Source organism: Anoplopoma fimbria, chromosome 10, assembly GCF_027596085.1.
Source record: "Anoplopoma fimbria isolate UVic2021 breed Golden Eagle Sablefish chromosome 10, Afim_UVic_2022, whole genome shotgun sequence".
NCBI classification, from domain to species: Eukaryota; Metazoa; Chordata; class Actinopteri; order Perciformes; family Anoplopomatidae; genus Anoplopoma; species Anoplopoma fimbria.
Window position 1 is genome coordinate 11,407,763 of NC_072458.1, and position 25,235 is coordinate 11,432,997.

The window sequence follows — 25,235 nt, forward strand, 5'->3', positions numbered from 1 at the left end:
AGATAAATATATAACTGTCTGGTGTCCATCATCACCTCCTCCGCCCGAGTTTCCATAGTTACCTTCCTCAGCCATCATTGTAACTGTCACACCAAAATGAAGAAGCACATCAGCTCGAGTGACTTTTGTAAAGCCACTAAAATGTGTGTGTGTGTGTGTGTGTAGCTACAAGTTAATTACCTTTGATGGGCAAAACTTGAAGAAAAACAAATGTGACTGTTTCATTTATTTTGTTTTTGTTTGTTTTCCTTTTTCATCATGATGTTGTTTACTATGTTGATTATTTAATAAAGTATTGAGTTGAAATTCAGATCTAGCGGTTCTCTCTTTTCAAACACGCGCAGCTTTTGTCTTTGTCATCTGTGAGCTCTCGCACGCTTAACGAAAACTGCCTTTGTTTTCAACACTTGAATTACTCTCCGCCTGCAATCCCGCTAATTTAAGACTGGCAGTAAATCCATGTGGGACATAAAATAGCTTAATGCACAGCCACACAATAGCCCGGGCACTGCAGATGGCCCTTTGGCTTCCTGTCAGAGGGGGGGGTTGCGCTCCATCTGAGCATGTCTCTGCAGTCAATCACCACCCTCTCTCTGCCCCGACCACAGGTGGAAATACTGTGATGCTGCCTTCTGCTCAGCAACAGTCTCTCTGAGAGGTAAGCTGGTTTTATGTGCACATTTAGTGGCGTCTGCCTCCGGCTGTCACTGACTGTTATCACATTTATACCCATAAACAGTTGTGTATCTCAACTGTGCTCCTGGTTTTTCTCACTTGCTTAAGCTAAGCTCTTTTTTCACAACAGTTTTCACACTGCCAGTGGTGGAATGCAACAAAGTACATGTACTCAAGTTTTTCGTTTTGCTACTTTATAGATATACTTTACTACATTTTGGCAATATTGTACTTTTTATACACTACATTTATTTGACATTGCTTCGCAGATTCAGAATGCTTATATAACATATGAATCAACTAATAAATCATGATGTATTATTATGTATTAAGCTACCCAGTTGCATATAAATGAATTAAACTGACCCCCAACTTTACCAGCTGCAACATTAAAGTGATGAACACATTAAGGCATGACTAATTCCAATCCAGTATTGTAATGTGTACTATTTCGAAAGTCTGTATAATGAGTACTAAAGTATATTTGACCTTAAGTAACAATATGTATGTAATTTCAGCAAGAATGTCTTTAAACACAGACCCGATGCATTTATTTACTTTTCATAAAAGTTTTTCGTATTTTGAGTCTTTTGCAGAACAAATGCTGGTTGTGCTGCTCTGACTGAAATGGTGATTATATTCATGTTTTCAGAAGGTTTTAAGGGAAAATGTGCTAAAGCAAATGAAAAAAGCCGTAGGCTGCACATGAATAGTCTAATATACAGGTCACAAGCCTGTAAAATACCACAAACGCCCTAGAATAAAAACACGGGGCTTTTCAGTTTTAACAGACACATTTAGCTTTTATCATATAACAGATGTCTGCCATAAAACTTAGACTCAAAAAGGACTTTTCAGTCAAAGCAGCTTATTTGGCGAGGCGCAATGCGTCTGTCTGGTCTCTCTGTCTGATGGCATTGGAAAATGATTATTTAAATGCCATTTATAATCTGTTCACAATGCCGGAGCGAGAGGACAGCCGGGTAAAAAACATATGGCGCTGGTCGGAGCCGGGGTCAGTGGTGGTGGCTGGGGACTCCTCAGAGGGCAGAGAGGTGAGGGAGGTGAGGCCTCGGGATGCTTTGATTAAATGAGAGGAAGATGCATCGCTGCAGATGGCTGCCGCGGCCTGACTTAGCTCTCTCCAGCTTTTCTCCTGTCCTCTGAGGACACAAATCACCCGACTCTCTGCCTCCCAGTGTCACACTTTTATACTGGTTCAGAGTGTTCCCAGTGGCTTTCTGAAAGCCTCGGCTGCTGTTCGCTGCCTTTTATCAGCCCTCTGGGAGCTTCAAAAAAACAAAATCTCTGTCAATGCTTCCTGGCATCCAGAGACATTTTCAATTCAAGCTGTCGAAAATCACTTTTCTGGTTAGATAGAACTATTCAATCTCACCATTTACTGTGTATGTCAGCTATACGTTTAAAAACATATTAAAAACAATGATATTTGGCAGCAAAATCTTAAAATTTTCATGCTAAAAGTAAAATTCAGAGCATATCTATTGCCTCCACACGACGTCTGAGCTCGCGCGCCGTCTGCAGAGGCTCATGCTACGACTCCAAGTGAATCTATAAACAAAGCTTTAGTTGGCGGCATGCAGCTAACAATGCTAACAATGCAAAAAATGCAACAGTACTGTAAGAACTAACAGTGTATACCTGAGTGGGCATCAAAAGTTGGGTGCTAATAATAAATGCACTAATGAGCACTCATGGCGGGCCCGACTATGTCAACAAAGCACAAAGAAGGTTGGATAACAACACACAAAAAGTCTAAGATTGATTTCATTCTCTGCTCAGGTAGACATTACTCCACTTTTCTGTTTCTTTGAAAGGATTAAAATCATTGGATATCGGGGTAAGGCTGCACTGTGAGATTCTTTACAGATCGATGGTACAGTTTTAGGACCATGGAGAGCAGTAGCCTGCTGGCACATCCTGACTGAGTGAGCAGATGGTTCACTCAGCCATGCACCCATAAGTACTGGGCGAAGGACACCGCCGGAGGGGACTCCAAAGACTCTACAGGGATGACGAATTCTGAGAAGGGCAATCAGAGGTCCCATTAGAGCCTCATAAAGTGACACCGATAGTCAATGTTATTAATGCAGTACTTTAGAAATTACTGTCGGCTACTTAAGTAAAATGTTGAGCCACTTGGACTTTAGGCTACTTGAGGATTTCCATTTTATCTCACTTTATACTTCTACTTCTTTTCTCCTTTACCCCTCCAATATGTCTTCTACAACTATCCAGAGTGGATTTTAGATACAATCATATGACAAGTAAATAATGCATTGTTATAAAAAGTAAGTACCCAAAAGTGTTGACCAGCAACAATATTAAAGTACTTATTACATAGTACATAAAATTGCCAGTACTAAAATTGCCAGTACTTAACAACGTTACATCAGGTTTCATATGTATTTTCACATTAACAATACTGTAAGGCTTTTACAATAAATAGGGGTAGACACTCAGGGCTACAACACTCATACAGAGAAACCTAAGAATGCAAACCTTCTGTTGCAACTTGCAACTTCAGTGATGTTGTTCCTCCACTAAAAGGAAACATTTTGGGTTATGTTTTATTTATTTATTGCACAAAGATACATACGAAGGTTGACACCTGTCCCTGTATGCTGAAAATGAAGCTACAGCCATGAGACGTTAGCTTAGTTTAGCACACAAACTGGAAACAGTTGAAAAACAACAACATGCCCTTTTTACCCTTCATTTTTTGTACAAATTTAAAAAAGAATATATGTTAATCAGTGAGCTTTAGAGGTGCTAATTTATTTAGCTTTGGAAAGGGCCTGGCTAGCTGTTTCCAATTTTCATGATAAGCTAAGCTAACCATCTGCGAGCTGTGGCTTCATATTTAGCATACAGACATGAGTCTGTTTGTTTAATAGTGGTATCAATCTTCTCATATAACTGTCAGCAAGAAAGTGAAGAAGTGTACTTTCCAAAATGTTGAACTATTGATGTAAAGTTACACTTTGAGTGGAGGACGTTTACTTGTAATAGCATACTTTTAGATTGTGGTATTGCTACTCAAGTAAATAGTCTGAGTACTTGTTCCACCACTGCCAACTAACACAATATAAAACATGCATCGTTTGAATGCTTGAAAGTAGTTTACCATGCACAAAAAATTTCAAGTGTGAGTGCTCTGGTTTCTCAAATATTTCTAGATTAGTAAGCATTCAGGACTGATGGCATGTTGATTCAGAGCAAGCCAAAGCAAAAACCAATCTCCCCCCTCATGTTACTGTAATCTCCAGCATGTGACCTCCCCACGGCCTGATGACGGAGGGATGCTGGGAAAACCTGCGGCGCTCACCAAACCAGTGGCCGGTTTGCCCCTGAAAGGATTTAGAGGGAAAAACAACACAGCAGCTCTGGGACACATATTATATTCCCACTGGTAAATCCTCTCCAACTCATTACCAAATCTTCGCTGCAGGGTTGCTAATCCCAATGAGAGGCCGACCAGGTGCCAGTCGTTTTTTGTAATGGAATTGCGCGCCGCTTTAAGTGATTGCATCAACAATTGCCGGCCTAGCCGAATCAGATTAGAAGTAGAAGAATCCTGCTTATACAGTGCTGTGAGGAGAAACAGAGAAACTTCATCACAATAACAGACGTCGGATGAAAAGAACTGATTCACATGCGTCTACATTCTGACTACTCGACTGATTGCAATATTTACGTCTGCATGTCAGTCGGCTCTTTTATTCACAGGCCTCTCGCAGTGAGGAGGGGATGTGATCAGAACTGTCAGAGAACAAAATGATTGGGAAGCATTATGTGGGAGAAAAAACCTGGCAGTGGGGAAGCTGCTGTGGATGTGACGAGGAAACAATTGGGGGAATAATTGTTGCATAAACTGCCATCAAACTAAACCCATCAGAGAAAAAAAAAGAGAATGATGAATACATCTTGTCTTTGAAAAAGATTCTGCTTTGGCGAATCCAAATGTCCTCTTTTGATCCGACTAGCATGTGTGTGTATCAAATGATCAAGGATGGAGAGGATATGCTTGAATTTGCATCCATCTCGCACTGAATTTTAAATCATATCTTTTACATCAGCGATTAAAGGATTACAGAAAAACTCTCCATTTCTGATTGATATATGTCGAGCCATCAGACCACATTGGCGGAGCTGTAAGTGGGAATGGAGCTTTGGAGTCCAGTTTATCATGGAGCAGCTGAAGGTCTCTGCAGAGCCTCCACAGGGGACAGATAAAGAGGCCGAGGATCAGACATTGTCCGTGGCATTTAAATAAACAAATCCCAGTCATTTGGTTGAGCATGAGTTCCCTCTGCAGCCGTGGCGATTCCAGCCCCCCCACCCCCACGACTTTAAACTTTTTGCCACTAAACACGACTCGTTGTCAAAATGGGGCACGAGAGCAAAAGGGGCCGATGACGGTTATTTCTGCTGGATGTTTACTTGCACTTTGCCCTGACTAATGAGAGCTCAAAATAAGTGGGAAAACCACAAAAAAGTGCTGGAGAATGAATGTGTTGCTGAACAGCCGCTGACTTGGGTCACCTAGTTACTAGGACCTGAAGGCAAAGGGCATTGTGGGTAATGCAGGGCACTTTTCATTGACATTGTTTTGGATTGTCCATTTAAATTTTTGTTTCAGAAGCTTCGATCAGGTCTTTTCCTCCAAATTGGGAACTGGAATGTTTCAATACAAAACATTATTTGCCATGGAAACACTGTGTGTATTTCGATTTCTGATCATTCTTTGCCATGTGCACAGGTGTGTCTTTAGCTCCAATCATGTAGTTAACTCTTCTTGACTATGTATGTAATTCTCTAAACTTTTGTTTCGAGTTTCCCCAGTAATGTCTATCATTGATAAAATGCAATCCAGGTTTAAGGGGTTTGGGTTCAGTTTTATATCCCTTCTTTATTTTGCTTCCAAATGGGACAGCTGCTTCACAGTTTCTCCAAGTACTATGTCCAACTTCAACTTGATTAGAAGACAGGTTCCCTGTTCACACAACCAGGCCCTTTAACTTCCTCCAGGTTGTTCACATGTCGATGTCACCTGTTAGCGACCACGGTCACATTGCAGCCATGTGAGAATCGTTAAGAGTTACAGGAATAAAAAGGTGTGGATTGGTGTGAGAACCTCATTCGGGCCCCCAATCTGGGTGACGCTCACACGCTAAATTGAGCGTATCATTGTGCTCAGACAGTACCACGGCCACTTCAAAGGACAGAAAGGAAGCTGTGTTTAAATTTGCATATGAATAGTTTTAGCTGGTTTTAAACAGTTCTTAATGTTGTATTTTTCAACTGGTAAATTAGGAGCAAAATCTAACGTTTTAAGTTCATACATTGATCACAAATTTAAAACAGATCAAACTGAGCCAGTGCCAGTACATTGTCCCAAAACATGATTTTGACACAGAATATTTGCATATATGCAGACAGAAAACCAAGCCAATAACTCCAAGACAGAAACCAGTTTCAACATTTGCACGTATCCATACTCGCATACCACGCTGTGATAACACGATGCACATTTATTTCTTGCAGGTACAGTTATTTTAGGTTTCAGAGTGTTGATTGAAGAGGTGCAGGGCTGTTTGGAAGTGTTAAATTGACGCTCATAGGTGTGAATGCACTGTTCGTAAACATAGCACTGTCTCTCAGAGTTACATTCACAACACTACGGTCTGTTTACCCGTTATGCTAATCACACACATCAAAAATTAAGACACACATCTGCCCACGCAGTCCCACAGAGGTTTGGGGAATCACAGTGTGTCAGAGAGCCAAGTCCCAGTGAGGGCCAGCCGTCGCTAAGTCGCACTAACAGGTCACCGTGCAGAGAGATGGGATGAAAACTGGCAGGGGACGACAGAATTAAGCTGTCAGACTGAACTGTTAATTTAGATAAGAAGAGTTTCAGTCCAAACTGGAATATCAACCATTTAAAAAAAAACATATTGCTGGTGCTCATTAACTATACCAATAGCTTCATCGATACATAATGGTGGATATTGTCTGCGTTTAAAATCAAGCTTTTGCCTTGAAACAGGGGCTCTCCATCGGTTTACACATTGAAGTGTGTTTACAGGTGTCCGACTGCATATGACGTCTCGAGGGAGCTCTTTAAAGTTAGATAAATTGCCTGAAGTGATGTCATTAGCGTCATTGTCAGTTGAAGACTACAAGTTTGTAAAATAAAATAAAAATTGGAGGTTTACCAGACCTCTGTAGCCCGCTAGCAGCATCGAGGCTACATTAGCTTTTACTAGCATAACACACTTGAATCTCGGTCATGTCTTGGAAGAGACTCTCAATTTGCAAAACTCTCGCAAGATGTTTGAGGTTAGGCATTGACCTCAAATGGTCAAAGTTGCTGTAGGTCATATAGCAGTGAGTCTCGCAATTAAAAGAAAGTGAGAGTTTTTGCAAAACTAGGTTTGCCATCTTTTTTTCCTCAAAATTCAAGGACCTTGTGTGAACAGTGGACAATTATGGGATAGTGCTAATTGCTAAACTGTTTAGCACTTTTGCTATATTAAAAGCAGTAACAACTGGAAAAAGGTAAATAAGTCGGGGACTGACAATTATCCATTATACAACAATATTCACCTTTTAGTTTGCTAACATTAGCCTCCAAACACTACTGAAACAGCTATCCAAGCTAGCTGTCAGTAAGCATGCTAGCTAACACTTTCTAACAAAAAAAGTTCACACGTATAAACTGATATGTGGCTCTGGTCTTAATATAATCTTTCAATGTTTTGAACACAACCAACATTGTTACCACCTCATTTGTGTTGAGGCTGAAATCTTACAGACAGATGTCTCAAAAACCAAGGAAAAAAACCAAAAACTAATCTATCTGCATGCTAGACACCACAATAGATAATTAAGCAAATGTTAACACTTCAACATTTCTTTGGCATTCTGTTAGACTAAAACCACATTTGACATCACCCTGTCCTAATGACAGCGACTTAAGTCCCCGTAAATCCTGTAAAATGATGTCTGCGGCGTCTGTGTGTGTTTATCAACTCAGCTGATCTGATCCAGAGGACACCAAAGGGACACGAGAGGAAACAGCTTTTTTACGTCACTGAGTCCAGTTGCTGCTTAGAGGACGGCTTTGGATTGGACAGCCCCTCCTGCAGGGTGGAGAGACGTAACATACAATCATACAATCACAGGAGCTTTAGCAGAACACAAAGGCTCCTGACCTCTTTCATTCATATTTTCATGTCTTTAGTTTTCATTTAAAGGCCCAAAGCACATTTGAGAAAAACTAAATTAAATCAGTGTGTATAATGTAGACTTGCAGCATGTTGTCTATTCGTGTGGCAAAGCATTAGGGAGAAATTAACACACAGAGAGCTTGCTTAAGTAAATCTTGAATAATTTATTTTCTTTCCTCTTGTTTCTCATTTCCCTTTTTACTACTTCTGACGTGAAATAATTGTCACAGTCTTTTTTTTAAGGCAACAGCATGAGACAAGGCACACAAAAAACTGTTCTTGTTTCATTGACGTTCAACTCAATATACAAATATATATCTAGAAGGTTTTCTCTTGATTGTTTTTATGCCTTGTGATGTACAATTTGTCATTCAAAAAGTGCATTTACATCTGTTTTCTTTCTATCTTGTCTTGGACAAAAAAATACCTTCAAATATGTTTTGCAACATTAAAAGCAACGAGAGCTTCGTCCCAATTCTTTACAGCAACATCATTTCTCTATTCAACACTTTTGTAACTGTCCAGTGAACATTGTCCTCCTGCAGCTCAGGAGTAAGAAAACAGCCTCTGTTCTGCGTTGACATAAAATATTAAAACAATCTTTGTTGATAAACTGTTGCTTTTCAAAGCAACGTCCCCAAACGCAGAGCTGCAATAGTCTAGTCGAGGTGCCGAGGTCAAGCTGTTAGTTAGCGGGGACAAGCAGGACGAAACCATCTCGACTCTTCTTGAAGTCGGCGCTGGTCTGGCCCGGTTTGGTTTCTACGGTGACGCTCTTTGGTTTTCCCCGCATGTGAAGCTGCACGGCTAAACGGCTAACCTTCACTGGAAAGTCGACTTTTCGTACTCTGAAAGATAGAAAGACAAAACACACATTTTTATATTACTAATCATGATTAAAAAAAAGTGTATTCCCACAACCTCTGAACTGCATGCCTTTCCTTTCCTTGTACAGTGATCCTAACCTTGTTTCCTAATCCTGAATCAACACTAAAGGCCCCATTCAAGAGAATTTGTGATATGTTATGAACATTTTTGGGGAAATTCACCCACTAAGAAATAAAGGATAAAACCGTGTTTCCTACTTTTAAATTAATATTAGAACCATAGAAGAATATTGAGTATTTTATGCAAAACTAAGCATTTCATGTAGGTGTTTTCAGGCAAAATAATATATATTACAGTTAGATATGGATATATATAACAAAAAAACATTACAACATATATACTCATCTGTAGGTCTAAAAATGAAAAAAAAGTGTTTTATTTCCCTAATGCAGCTGTTTACAGAGAAGCTTAACACTGAACCAAAGTGCTGCCAAACTGGAACAGTTGTGTTTCCTCAGGCAACCAAATTTCCCAATATCTACTCGATATCCCAACAAGAAGTTGTATGGTTCACTGCTTCAATCATATGTTGTGTTGCGTATCCACAGTATCAAGGTTCAAAACATATTATCAATTAAATCTGACAGGGGTGTTTGAATGCCTTCACCCGTCTTTAACCTTGAAACATTTCCCCATGGAGCTATTTAACTGGTCAATTTTTTTGAGTCATACTGTAACAACAGCAGAGCTAACGCATCAAGAGAGAATTCTATAAACAGTGCAAATATGCTTTAAGATGCAACACTGTAGTCCTGTACACGCACATGATTTGAATCATAGATGTCAGTGAGTTTGTTATTGATCACTTCACGCTTCACCCGTGCTGTGTGATGATTTCGACTGACCACAGTCACGTCCAGAGTGAAGGTGCTTGCCCCCCCACCCCTCTGCTGACAGCTGGGACAGGGAAGCGTTGCTCTGCTTGCTCGACAGGCCGGTCTCTGCACAGTCAGCTGAAGATGATCCACTGTGAAGTCGCTGCTTCCCCTCGGCCCTCTGGGATCCTGCAGCCTCAGCCTCAGCCTCAGCCTTGGTGACCCCACAAACACAGGCTGGCCCCGGCACAAGGCTCAGTCTCTGCAGTCTGCATACAAAGAGCCTTATACCGGATCCATCTACGTCACAGGAGGCCCAGGAGACTTTGAGTGGTTTGATGTTCCCAATTCTTTTGTGGATGTACTCAAATTTGTTGATTGTCTCTCCGTGGAGGCACTTTGTTTTAACTCAATTTGGCGGCTTTACAAAAGCAGACGCAGAACAATATTTGCCAAGCAGCTATTTGAGGACACTTCTGAATGTTGATGATGTGACAGCAGAGCTGGCTCATGCATACAGGACCACCTTTGGCAACCGTCCGCCTCCTTTGGTAAGAACGACCAAGTGTACCGCTTCAAACTGCTAGTGGCCAATTTTCCTCAGACAGACTGGTCATCTTCAAAAACAATGGATGAAGATCACACGATGTCCCACTTTTGAAAGGTGAACTTCATTTAAGCAGATTACATATGTTTTCACTGTTATGCAACATTGCTGGCAATATGATTATGAGGTAGAGACCTACACCGGATGAGAGCATCGGAAGGACGCAAGTCTGAAAAAAGAGACAGGACTAACATTTTAAACATATTGAATATATTCTGAATAATGAAAACAGCTAATACCATAAAACTGCAATTAATATCCCGGGATTTTTTTGGCTTTGGACCGGCCCTTAATTCCTTTTACACAAAACTATTGCTCAACAAACTTGGGAAATGAAACAAATTGATTATTTAAACCAGTATGAATGTGACAGTTAACGCTGTTTTTATGGCCCCCCGAACACATCCCTTATATTCTCTTTAAACCCACCTGCCCGTCAGCAACAGGTGAAAAGGGTGAAAGCTAAACAGAGAAAGGTGGGGACACCTTGTTTTTGTAGCCAGCGGGGTAACAAAAACAAGCGTACCCAACAACAAGGTGCAGGAGGAACAGAGAATATGGTTTATGTCAGTAGATGTGGTCTACGTTTGACGAATAAAATTAGCCTACAGTTAACAGTGGACTTTACTTGACATAATCACAATCATTTCTCAGAAATAATATTCAGATTCTTTGGATCAGGGACCCTTATGGACAAAAATTAGAAATAAAGCGAGGAATGGACACATTCAGAATTTTTGACCTCTTCAAAAGGAAGGGAGGTCCCTCTCAACGTCTCTCTCGTTTGCCATGTCGGTAAATCCGAATGAATCTTTGCAGGAAAGTTTGTCAGGACCCGGCTGGTTCAGAAAGAGACACAGTAAGTCTGTGTGATAAAACATCCGATGGGTTTAATAACAATATTCTTGACAAATTACCAAAACATCAGTTTGTGTTTAGGAAGTTCAAGTTCTTTCCTGGTGCAAAAAGAACTTGAACTCAAGTCGCTGCAGGTTTCCAAATCCGTGTCACTGTTCATCATTGTCACTCCAACAGGTGTGGCCTTGTTCATTTTCCGCTTGGCCCCCCGTCAGCCTCAAACACCGCCTGGCTGAACCCCCCTAAACCAGCTGTCCTGCCCTCCTGCAGCAGGGACAAGTCCCAACACAGAAACCCACTGACCTCTGCTGTGTTTTGATTTTGTGTGGGATACGGAGCTCATCATACCGGCTACCACAAGAGGAACCCGACACCGGCAGAGTGTGCCGAGTAAGGCCTCCGGCTGTGCCCCAAGGACGGTGAACGTGGAGATCGTCCAAGGCAACGGTTAAATACTGACATACTGATGGTGCAAATCTCAGAGACAAGGATGGAAGCTTGATGTTGAAGTTCTGCCAAACCTCTCGGGGAGGAGGGGAGGGTTGAATCCCATCACCAACCACCAACACCATGGTTTCTTTTAGCTATGCAACCATCGTTCCCTGACCTGAACCAAGTCCTTTTAGTAGACTAAACTTACAGTAACCCAACATTACATTACATTACATTACATTACAGTCATTTAGCAGACGCTTTTATCCAAAGCGACTTACAGGAAGTGTATTCAACATAGGTATTCAAGAGAACTACTAGTCACCAGAAGTCATAAGTGCATCTCCTTTCTTAAACAAGCATCTTAAAGCATAAGCCAGAGCAAAAGTATAGTGCAGAGGCAAATTACTACGAGAACAATAATTGCAACAGACTAATACGAATATAATAAGTGCTACAAACTACTACGAACATTGACCTTTGAGGTGGATCACGTAAACACGGCACTCACAACTGACATGTGTTTTTCATTTAGGTAAGAGGACTTGTTGGTTCTTCTATTTCCTGTAGGAGACCAGTCTTCAGAGAAAAGATGAGAGAAATTGGTAATTTTAACCTTTTATAATAAATCACTGTCTTTTCTTCACAGCTTTTAACAGCATTTTTTAATTTTTCTCTGGTTGAACTGCAAGCAATTATAAAGCGTGATTCTTTTATTTACATTGGGGGATTTTAAATTGTCACTTTTCACAAGTTCTGTTTTGTCAGGTATTTCTCTAAAAAATGGATCTTGGTCTGAAGTATACAAACCTTTTAAATAAAGGATCTGAATACTGACTGCTTTGCTTTAAAGCTAATTGTCAGTATATAAGGTTTCTTTGTGTTTCAATTCACACATTTGGTTGCAAAAGTAGTTCTAGGCTATCACAAGATGTGTAAACTAAAAACTGTTCATATAGTGCTTTTTTCCCCAGAAACATAGCATGTTATTCAAGGCTCACACTCTATTTTGTTGTCCGAACATGACCCCGGAACGGATTTTCTTACAGTCTCTGACAGAACCAGGCTAGCTAAAGACCTTTATGCTAAGCTAAGCTAATCAGCTGCTTACTGGAGTTTTATATTGAAAGAACAGAAACAAAAGTGGTATACATTTTCTCATCTAATAAGCATATTTCCTACAATGTAAATACATAAATACATTTAGCAAAAAAAAAGGACGTTTCACACCAGCAGCTTTCCATCCATCGGAGCCCCTCCCCTCCATCCCCCAGCCCCCCATATTCTTCCATCCCATCCGACTAGACACCCACTCCTCAACACAAGCCTGCAATTTCCCCCTCGCAATCTTAATTAGCACTTTTCCCAGCTGCCTGGCAACCATCTCTGCGTTGCGCCGGCCAGCGGGGGCAACGTGGGCTGAGGCCACTCAAGTTTTCGGGGCGATTGGACCATCACAGGGGTCTGCTTTTGCATCATAGCATTCAACATCCATTAAAATTACCATCACCATCATCAAAGACAGTGAGCCTATCTCAACCAGCTACACCCTGCGCCTTGATTCTCCTCAGGGGGGCATTCTGGGAAAAAAATTAGTCATACTGTAACAACAGCAGAGCTAACGCATCAAGAGAGAATTCTATTAACAGTGCAAATATGCTTTAAGATGCAACACTGTAGTCCTGTACACGCACATGATTTGAATCATAGATGTTTGTCATCAAGTGTGATGTACTAATAGCACTGGCTTCAATCATTTCCTCAGCGCTGATTCATGGACCGCCAACATGTTTCTGAGATAACAGCAAAATCAGTTTACCAGTGAGGGAGCTCACAGAGGGAGATAGAGCGTCTCAACAAATTGATTATCAATGAGGGGGGACGATCGATGGCTGTCAGGGTGGTTTTATGCAGCAGGAGCATTGGACATGTCGTTAGTGACGGCTTTTGAACTCATCACATCAGCCCAAACACCAGCTGAGTTCCAACGCCAGAGAGATAGAGATACGATCCTTTTTTACTGGTGAATAGCTGTGTAGTGCTCAACATTATGGTGAGACTGCCTTTTGATGCCGGTGCCGTTTCGAGGTCAGTTGCCGACTCCGTGAGTGCGCCCAGGAGGCTTTAGAGACGCTCCAACAAGAAAGTCCCCGAGATTTAACAAGCGAGGCACCAGTCAGGATGTCTTTATGAAATCTGCTTCTCCGGAGTGTCTTTGATGTAAAACGTGTGGGAATGAGCTCATCGGGAGAATAGGATGTGAAGTCTTCACTGTCTGTGTAGTTGTGCGCTTCACATCACCCATCCAATCATCTTTTTTGCTCTACTTCAAACGTGTGGTTAAACAGAAAATACAGAAAATCATGTTCACTGGCATATTTAAAAGGTTTCTTTCTGGAAAAACATCATCATTCCTGTTAAAGTTGCATTATGTGTATAAAAACATGTAGTGTGATGGCTTTTTTGCTCGAATACAAGTTCAAATTGCAGCTGAGCATTATGTAGCTTCACAATAATCCCTCAACAGGACAGTGGGAGCAGGTGAATTTGACTTGACTATTATTGATACATCTTTGAAACTAACTCAGTTGTCCTCCTGAAACTTAAATCCAATCCACAGAGTCACTTTGTATTTAAAAGTGTTGTCATTGAATCATTATACAAAGAGCTGCATCTACTGTTTGTGAGTTTCATCAACTCGCTACACTTGCTAACCCGACAGATTTCTTGTTCAAGCCAGTGTAGGCGCTTTATTGATGTTTATTGCGTCATCGGGCAAAAATTCCATAACAACCTTATAGCATATTATAATTCAAGTGGTAGAAGTGAAAACTAGATTTTTGAACCTCCTATTGGCTCCGGTTTTAGGATTTAGAATTCTAGCACGTGACAGAAGACTTTGGCCAATCAGAGGTCATTTCAGAGAGAGAGACCGTTCCTATTGGCTGTTCTACAAATTCAGATGTGTGTGTACGTCCCTTTAGATGGTAAAGCCCGATTTGACAGCTGAATATCCTACTGCAAAAGTTTATATTCCAACAACTGCTTGCGCTGCAAAGCAACATAAATGAGGAAGCACCAAGAAAAGAAAGTGTGACAATATCAGCATAGTGTTTTTGAGATGGAGAGAAAAATGTTGCTTAAAATGAAGCCCTCTGGTCACGGCTGGGGCTTTAGATGAATGCTAAACTGTTAGCAATGTTTTCTCTCCATCCCTCTGATAGTTTAGCCTTCTGCAGGAGCTGAAGAGGATGATGTTTGAATGAACGACTAGTACTAGTACAGGATACTATATGAAGGACAATGTTTTCAATGAATAAATTGTACTAGTATTCATTGATTGTATTAAGATTAAATCCACATTCAGTAAGATATTTTAGTTGATTTTAACTGTTTGTGTTGAGGATAAAATTACAGCTAAACAATTACCGAATTATAAAACTAATTATTAAATACAATGATAAGTATTGTACTCTTATGAAGGTCACATGGTTTTCCAGCACAGTAATTTGCCAGCGGATAAAATGACATCTTGAAGGACGTCTTTTATTATCTCACTACCCACTTCCCTCTCTAATATTAATCCCGTGAGAATGAGGCTTTTGTAAATCGCTTATACATCCACAGGCAGCAGTGTAGCAGCACTTTGTGTTGGTATTTGAAGAATGAACAAGAAATAAAAGCTTATTTGGACCGTCTAGTGTTAGACATGATGTGGACATTTTTGACTAGACATTATATTGATCATGTGACTATAAAAGGTATTTTGTTTCCACTTAACTACTGCGTTTGAGACTAGAAAACTTACAGGTTTTGGAGGCTCATAAATATAGAAGAATAATATTAAATGAATTATTTAGATTCATGTGGTAAAAATTTAACTCAAGTTGATTGCATTGAGATACATAGTATTTTAGTTGAACTACTTACTTATTTACATAAATATAAAGCTTCTTTAATATGTCAGACCTTATGTGACCAAAGCATTATTCATGTAGACACGAAAAACTGTGCATAATCTTACATTAATAAGAGCATTTGGTCACGACATGAAAGAAGCAGACATTTAAACACTGAAATTAAATTTGGTGCCAGCTCTACTGATAGATACTGAACTCCTAATGTGCTTTTATGTCATGGAAATTCCTGCTAAAGACTGGCTGTAATCAACTGATTCCGAATACACTGTGAGGCTAAAATCACTGAGCCACATGACCTGCCAGCTGTATGAGAGCTGAGAAAGGAAATGGGTCAGTGATAATATACACCATTGACGTCCACCTGGCTTAAAAGCTGTTGCCATAGTTACTCTCAGTGGTGGAGGAAGTTTTCAGATAATTTACTTAATCAAAGTACTAATACGGCACTGTAATTAACACTATTATAAGAATTGTCCCCTGTGACTGTTATACTATTATATTATAATATTGTAGTGGACTTGTCATGTGGGCAAGCACATAATTCACCATGTGTAATGTCAAGGTAGAAGCACTGGGATATAACAAAGGTAAAGGTGACATGTTCCCTTTAAGTGAACTAAGGTAACCATGGTGATGCAGGGTCATTTGGGGGTTAAAGGTGAGGTGAGTTCACAGTAATGGCTGGTTGATAGTGTGTGTATTAAATGGCGACAGAGGTGTGCAGCCAAACAGACTTTGCTGACTTTGTCATCCCTGCACTCCTACAATATTATATTATTATACCTATACAATAATACTGTTGTAGTTGGTTTCTCCATTAATTGATCGACTGTTTAGGCTCTGGGTAACTATTTTCTGATTTCTTTACAGACCAAAGTAACACCTTCACAATGTTTGTTTTGATCAACCAACAGCACAAAGCTCAAAACTATTACAATCATCAAAAGGCGAAGCTGCAAACGTTCACATTTGTGAAGATGGAACCGTGAAATGTTTTTGCGTGAGAAACGAGTTGGTCATCGTTTCAGATGTACATTTTCATATGTTTCATGTGAGAAAATGTAAATTTTCTAACGTAACTAGTCACTAAAGCTATCAGATGACTGTAGTGAAGTAAAAAAAAAATGACAATATGTCCTTCTGAAATGTAGTAGGATTAAGAGAATATCTAAGTATTAACTAGCCTATGGTACCTGAGTGTTACATTCCACCACTTGTTACTCTCCATATGATCAACACTAAACACTGCGTGAGCACCGATCCTGAGCCGTGTATGAAACCAAAACTAGAACTAATAATAAGCTGTGAGGAGGGGAAAAATAAAAACTTTTTAAAAAAGAAGACAAACAGTGGGACAGGAAGTGAGAGGAGAGGACGAGCTGACCGAGGAGAGTTCGGAGCACAAGCTGCCTCTCCTGTTGCTCCGGCCGAGAGACGAACACATTGAGGACAGCCACTGAGGGAGAGAAAGGAAGAGGGGAGGCAGAGAAGCAGAGGAAACTATTTCAGGCTTCAGATGACGCCTTTTACGACCTAAATAGTGCATTTAGTATAGAGACAGCCTTCACTAACCGACAAACTGTTGACGTCCAACGAGGTCAAACGAGAAAGTCAACAAGTCCTTTTCGACATCCGTAACAGGCCTTTAAAGTCACATCACAAGACCACGCGCATACGCTTTGAGGTTAATGAAATCAGGCTGTTTTCTGGCTACTTCCCTGGGAAAAGGGAGGTGGGGGGTGACCCAGAAGATTGCTATTAATGCAACACCGTCCCAGGTCTTTCCATATTCATAACAAGAAAGTGCTGATTTAAACGATGCTGGAGAGGGAGAGAGAAGCTGGGAGAGGACGAGATGAGAGAAAATGAATAAAGGCATAGAGGAGGGGATAATTTGCCCAAGAGCTAATGAAGTGTCATTTCATAAAATGTGATGTGTGAGCTGGTCACCCAGAATCACATTTGTTTGGATGAGTTCATGTATGCAGCCTCAAGGGCCGGGTGATTCAACCAAAATACTTAACAGGAAGAGAAAATAAGAGTTTTGATACATATAATTGAGGCGTCACTTTTAATCTATTATTGTGGGAGCATGGAGAGAACATTTGTGAAATGCACCGTCTGACCCACTGCATGCCTTGAAGCCCTGTTAGTAAACTAGGCTGTTGTTGTTGTCGTCTTCACTAATGTAAAATGGAGCAAATATAGCAGCTGTGCTGAACAAACAATCATAAGCACAAAACTCTCTGAGAAGTGATATCAGAAAGCTTTTTTTAAACACAAAAAATGCACAACCTGGTGATATTTCACCTCTGCATTTCACCCATCATTAGCATTTTAGGAGCAGCGGGCTGCTGTGAAATGCTGAAGGAGCTACATGGGTTTCAGTGTCTCAATCGAGGACACTTTGACATGAGGACAGTAAGAGCCGAGGAGCAAACCGCCAACCTTGTGATTAAAGATGGATTCGACAGATGGCAGAATTGTAAATAAAGATGAGGTTGTTTGTTGACTTTGTTAGCTTCTGTAGTGCAGCGGAGACACTACAAATTAAACACAACAACATCGGTCTACAATATAAGTTAGTAACGGGTTATGTGGGCTGCATAGAAGAGTAATACGATTTGATGAAGCGAAGAAATACTCAAAAATGCCTTTTTTTTTTTTTTTACATGTATCTGACTTGGCAAAGAAATATCTAAGCACTGAATACAGGGACAGCAGAAAAGAGATGCATTTGTTTTGTTAATATAAAACTGCTGCCGATTTTGGTTCCGCATCCTCACAGCTGTTACCGAAACTTCTATCCAGAAAACAGTCTTTGGCCGTGGTCAATAAAGATAATAAAATCCCCAAATTGCCTTTTAAGTAAAGAATCCTCCTCAATCTTTTAAGGCCGGGGCGGATCACACCCTAAATCCTGCCTTTAGTCCACTCATACTCCCCCCCAGCTGTCCCAGCAGATGGTCCACGAGTCCAACCCCCCTTCCAAAACACACACACACACACTTACACAGTACACAGAGACATACCAGCACACGCGCCATGATCAAGCAGACATCTCAGACTCAGGTAACAGGAAGGGAAAGCGGGAGAGGGACGGGGGAATACATACAGGAAAGCGAGGGAGGGTGGAGGAACGTGCACCGCCGCGGGAACAAGAGACGGATGTGACATGACAGAAAACCAGACAGCTTGTCTTGGCTCATCGTCGCCGACGACGCAGCGCGGCTTTGAAGTCTGATTTTACCTTGTGCCTCTAACGCTACCTTCGCTGACCCAGTTTTTGTACAACTCGCTGTGCCACCCAGCACTCACAGACTCACAAACTCACTCTCTCATGTTTGATTTCCAGAGATGAGACAAAAAAACAGAACACAATCGCTCCATTGACTGTTTCCTCCCCTGACCAATCTCCAAACCTCACAAACTAAAAATGACGTGCACGTGACTCCCAAAGTTTTGGATCTCATTTCCTGACAGAAGGAAGCACAAGAGGAGTGTGTTCGTGTGTTGTCATCCTCCTCCTCCTCCTCTTTCCTCCTCTCCCCCCTCGCACATGCTCACACACTTACGCAGCTCACCCCTGACTCTGTCTCACGAGTAGAGGTCGCGACCCCTCCATTCACCGCAGATGGTGGCATAAAGACAGGCGGAGAGCTGGAGCTGACTCCCCATGGTCGACTTTCCTCTGTGATGCCCGCCGCACCCCAAACAGAGACATCCAGCTGCTGCAAGGAGCCCCCGCCCCCCACCAAACCCCCACTAAACCCCCACCAAACGTCTAAGGCTATAGACCTAATTGAATCATGGTTTATTTTAAATAATGATGCAACCTTTAAAACTAGCTTAAAAGTAAGACACAATCTACACCTCTCTTTAAACGTCAGTTTCACTGTTGACCTAGATTAAATTTAATTCTGTTGTATCAAAACTTAAAATTTCAATTTAAACTGTGATCCAAGATTAACTCAACTTCCTCAAAGGAAGTTAAGGGACAGACCCAGTTGAGTTTAATGATGCTGCTGCTGAATTTCTCTCCTTACTGCACTGTTGTCCGTTTTCTTTTTTAGCTTTTCTTTTTTGGCTATAGGCCTACTGCTCCATTAATTCGGCCGACAGGTTTTTCTCAGAGGAGGAGAAAGCAAAGCTTCTCTGCCTAGGCATCATGAGTAACGTTAGGCTAACTTATTGACTTTTAGCTAGCTAGCAAACAATGTAACATTTAGTTAATGAATACAAAGCTGCCCCCCTCTTTTATAGACAACTAACTGGGTCCTGACTGCAAGCTAATTAAATTATTCTAATTTACGTAAGCAATTATATCCATATTGATTCAATCAATTATATTCAAATTGATTCAAATCCATTCAACTTGGATTTACTAAACTGAGATTTGTTTTTTTAACTGTGCAACAGAGCTCTGCTTTATTTAAAACCTGAGTTTGCTCATTTTAAACCTAGTTTTGCTAAACTCTGATTAGAACGTAATCGTAGATTTAAAAAATCCTTGTTGATCCAACCCTTGCCAAAGACTCGTAAAAACTCAAACCAACAAAAGCCTCACTGTGGATCTGGGATCAGCTAGCTGAACAAACACACAAAAAGACTCATAAAAGTGGAAACACACCAGGTGGTACTGCCGTCTGCCCGGCCTCATGAGAAACGCCACAGTGATATGAGTGAGCTGACAGCTCATTTGACATGTTATCTCTTATCACTTAGTCTACCCAGACTATCCTTCCCAATCTCTTGGGGTTTCCAAAGCTTTCAGCCACAGCTAATGGTCTTCATCAGCTCAGTCAATGTGTATGATTGCAGTCAGTTTGTATTTGTATGTTTGCTTTACTGATCTTAATATGGACTCCTGGGAGACAGGCCTTGAGTCAAAGGAGATCCGAAGAAACAAATAAAGATTTTTGTTATCATCTGACCTTACCCTGTAATTCTATGTTATAATAATACTAATAATACTTTGTAATGGTAGCAGAAATCATAGAAAACCCCAAGTCATTGGACCTTGTTTTATAGGATGAACCTTCAAACTACTTTTTCAAGGATAAAACCTCAAAAATAATCAGTCTGAACTATAAAGAGGTCGAAGTCTTTGGTGGATTTTGGCATCATCTCCATCACCAGATGAGCTCCAGTGTGTGTTTGTTAGTATATGTACGTCATCACTGTGGTACTGGCAGGATTAATACTTAGGGAGACCAATCACCGCAGACTGGGTGCTGTCTCAGCAGGCCGTACTAATAAAAACACACAAATGCACACACACACACACACACACACACACACACACACACACACACACACACACACACACACACACACACACACACACACACACACACACACACACACACACACACACTATACAACCAAAACAGTCTGCTCTGTGTGAAAACTTGTGCCATTCAAATGAAGTCTGGCAGAGATGAATGTGGGTGGATGTGAATCAGGTTTATAAACAGAGATGACAAATCAGGGTCCGAGTGATAAATGTGATAAATGTCAGTGTGACTGATTCATTTCGCAGCAGTCATTCAGAGCGGGGCGCCGACACCGACAACTATGACAGTGATAAATGCCAAGAGTATGATTTGCGTAATTGTTATGCTGCATTAATAGACTTCGCTTTAGCCGGGGGTCTTTGACCAGCGACTTCGTCAGTCTGATGCTGAGCTGTTTATTCGTGCCAATCCGAGACCCAAAAAGGCTGCATGTTTGTCTCTACACACAATAACTTATTCATTCATCCTCATTGTTGAACGTTTTCTAATGAGAGTAATCCGCTGCTGTAGTGTTTGGTTCTAATGAAATATATTAATTAAATAAAATTAATTGATGTTTGCTTGGTCCGTATAAAAAAATCCTGCCATGTGCCTTAATGAACTACCAAGAATCTAATACAACTTGTATACATCCAATAGTTATCAAAAATTAAAGAAAGTCATGAGGATTTCAAAGGAATATGTATGTTTAAGAAACAAAGGTTCAGGGCGAACGTACAATAATCTGTTGTATTTTAGTTAAGGGGTGAGATTTTGTAACTAGTGTAGAGCGCTTTGTTAATTTAAGAAAATGTGTAATGGACAAATGTTTTGTAGAAATAGTTTGAAGTTTTGTGTGCTGTTACTTTTTGACATGGGTAAGGTGCAAAATGTGCAAGTTCAATTTAATGTTGCATTGTTTATTTCTGTTCTGTTTTCTTTCCAATATCAATTAAACAGCTTTGAATAATTAACAGGTCAAACTTAACCTGACGAGTTAGTACAAGTGGTCAAGAGTGTGTAGCAATTTGTTTGGTTCTTTCTATTAGAAATGGTAATGAAAAAATGTTATATAAATTGTAATATTAGGAGTTATAATTTAGTATCTTTTTAGTTTCATTTTTTTAACAATCCAACAAGTATTTTTGGATACCAAGCTGTGTGCCCAGAACCCAAAACATGTCTCAAAGCACATCATTCCTTCCATCCACATGTGTGTTCTTCAAATATTTTTACTCATGACACAACGCCTAATAAAAACAGGTGGCATTACAGTGCATGCACAACTTGAATACGTTCGTATGACTACATTCATGTTACAGTTTAAACTTGTTTCAATATAGATTGTGCCAAATCAAATTGCTACTAATATCTCTTGATAGGATTTGGAAGAATTGTTTGTTAATGAGCTTGAGTGAGAAATAGAATAAATGAAAGTTGAATATTCATTTATAGTCTTGTAACTTAAAGGGTAACTTACGGATTTTTTTAACCTGGACTTTATTTTCCCATGATTGTGCCTATATGACTAATGGGAACATGATATTGGCCAGTATTGATAGAGAAAGCTGCAGACTGCAGCGGCTAAACCGGCTGTAATGTAATTGTGGGGGGCCACTCCAATGTACAGCCACTAAAAGTACTCGTTTTCTTCTCTGTTTGCGGACGCAGCGGGATAACGTCGGCGAGGTTTGCCCATTGCAAAAAAGGTCTGACTGTGTGAACTGACCGTGTGAAGTGGTCCACCAACGCGCCCACCAGCTCGCCCACTCGATCCTGGTTGGTGCACAGCTCCCCACGCTGCAGACACAGCAGGACGTCGTCCTGGGAGGACGTGTGCAGCGCCACCATCTGGTCGACCCCGCTGGTCACGCTCAGCCCCGTCAACTGTAGAGAGACACAAACACCACAAAGTCAGACTGAGACACGACGACAACCTAGGTGTAGGGCCACAGTAAAGGATGTGATCAGAGAGGCACTGTTTACCATCCTCCAGTCTGCATGCAGGTAAAACTACATTCAGTTTGAGGGCTTCTTATATTTCTAACACCTTGATTCATCTAAATCAGTAAAATGCTGCTTGCACATTAGTCCATCAGTAACAATTCTAATAAAATATAATATCAACATAACATTATATGCAAAACAAATATATTTACTTGTGATAAGTTAAGTACATTCTACTAATAATACATCTATACTTTTACTTCATGCCGAGAAGAAAGTGTTGTTTAAATCTTGCGTTTCTACTTTAGGAAATAATAAGGAACCTGAATGCTGCTGAGGTGACTGACCGTGACGTTCAATGTCACACACAAGAGCACTGGGAATTCATTTGTATAAAAATGTCAGGATTATAACATCAATGTACAATACCTGTCAATTTAATACAGTGTGGCACAGTATATCCAGGATCAAAAATGACACCGTGAATGAACCCAGCGGATTATTTCTGCTCAGCTCGTACGGTGAGAGAAAATCTGCCCGCGGTGCACGTGTGATGTAGGTGCAGTGAAGGCAAAGTCATGAGGTGTGACCCAGTTGGAATAATGTAAAGACTTACTGTGTGAGTATTCAGATATTTCACTGGAGGAAAAGTAGTAATCAATAGAAAATATTCTGTTGCAAATAGAAGTCCTGCATTCAAGATCTATATAGATGTATTAGATTTGAATAAATCATAAATTATTGGTAAAAGGTGGAGCTAGTTTTAATTATTTAACATACTGCTAGGTAGCTTTATCTAGTTCATTTATATTTTTGTTTTAAGAAACTGAATCTGCAAAGTATCTAAAGCTGTCAAATAAATAAAGTGGAGTAAAAAGTATAAAAAAAATATTTGCCTTCAAAACGTAGTGGAATAGAAGTATAAAGTAGCATAAAATGGAGATAGTCAAGTAAAGTACCTTGTAATTGTTTCTAAGCACATTACTTCAGTAAATATAGAAGAAACAGAAGACTAGTCTGTTTTAGATGTATAAAGACAGAGAGAAAGAGAAAGTGAGGTTTGAGACGGAGGGGATTAAGCCTCTTAGAGACCCCAGCACACACACACACACACACACACACACACACACACACACACACACACACACCGCACACACACACGCACACAGGTTAGCGGAGACGACAGTGTTTCCCGACACCATTGAGGCCAGACTCTGGTACAACCTGTCCCTTCAGTGTTCAGCCATTTATTGTAAACATGTGATGAACAGAATGATTTTTCATCAACCAATCAAGTTGTGTGGAACGGACATGTTCAGAATGTACACAACTAATTTTGGGAGGTGTGTATTTTACATTTTTGTCGTCGTTTATTCGTCATGCCCCCAGTGTGTGAAGGCCTTAAGTGTTGTTTCAGGTTGGACCACCATGTAGCCAGACTAGTTTCTAGAATGTCAGTCAGATGTGCAGACAAAAGCGGTAGTGGAATTTGTTGCAGTTGGGAACAAACTGTCTCGGAATCAGAAAGTAAGTTCATTTAATTTTATCCACTTTCTATTGATCAATTTTACAACTAAATACTTTCCCAATAGCTGTTGTTAGTATTTGTTGCTTCTTACACAGACGTCATGTAAAAAGCACAGTGTCACTGAGTTCAGTTGATTAGTGTGACTTTGTTTGTGGCAAGTCCAATCGATTCAGGGAAAATACTGAAAAACTGTCAGAGTTAAGCATGAGACTGTTGCTTTGTCACATTTTAATCATTAGTTTGTGACCTTTCAGCACTGAAGGTCAAACTCGAGGACTCCAAAGGGTTTAGTGACACAATGCGCTGCACAGCTTCTTCACTACTCTCTGTTCCTGACCTGGATAAGACTCATATCCTTTACTCTGAGCAGCAGAGCTTAATGGCATCGGCTATCTTTAGCTGCTCCGCTGCTGCATAATGATGGTTTTTAACCCTCTGGCATGTTTTGAGCTCTCTCTCTCTCTCTCTCTCTCTCTCTCTCTATCTATCTGAAACCACCTCTGGACGTCCAGCTGTGCTGACTCACTGTGTGCTAAGTACATGTTGTTGGTCTTTACACAAACCTTCAGTGAATTTACATTGTACATAGTGCAGTCAACAATGGATTTTGACATCTAGGTATCGTGATATAGATATCTAAATATGACAAAAATGACAACAAATGACATGGGCATATCATAAAGTAGACAATAGCACATGTCTAGTTATGGTGTACAGTACATCCATAAACTATCCCTAAAACCTTACCCCACAATAAGAAATTACATTTGAATTACACTTTTATCTTAAGTAAATATAATATTCTGAATAAACCGGCTCTACCCTGCAATGCCCAAACAATGCTAATTCCATGTTTGCTACATGGATCATAAGATGCTGACTTTTTGTCTGGATCATGTCGATTTAGCATCAGTCTTTTAGCACTATATTGTGTATGTAGCCATCACATTTTTTGTTTTTGCATATATGTATACCCAGAAACATTCAAAGACCAGCTACAGTTTTCAGCCAACTAAAGTGCTAGCATTAGGTA

At 40.4% G+C, this 25,235-nt stretch overlaps 1 protein-coding gene across 1 annotated transcript in view; it reads right to left on the reverse strand.

Moving 5' to 3' along the window:
* Window positions 1-8,091: 8,091 nt before the first annotated feature.
* Window positions 8,092-25,235, reverse strand: part of myo1g (myosin IG) — a 45,777-nt gene continuing 28,633 nt past the window's right edge. The window contains exons 21-22 of the mRNA XM_054606035.1: window positions 22,457-22,614; window positions 8,092-8,779 (exon numbers count right to left, since the gene is read on the reverse strand). Coding sequence (XP_054462010.1) covers window positions 8,617-8,779; window positions 22,457-22,614 — 321 coding nt within the window. The 3' untranslated portion in view covers window positions 8,092-8,616. The remainder of the gene's footprint in view (window positions 8,780-22,456; window positions 22,615-25,235) is intronic.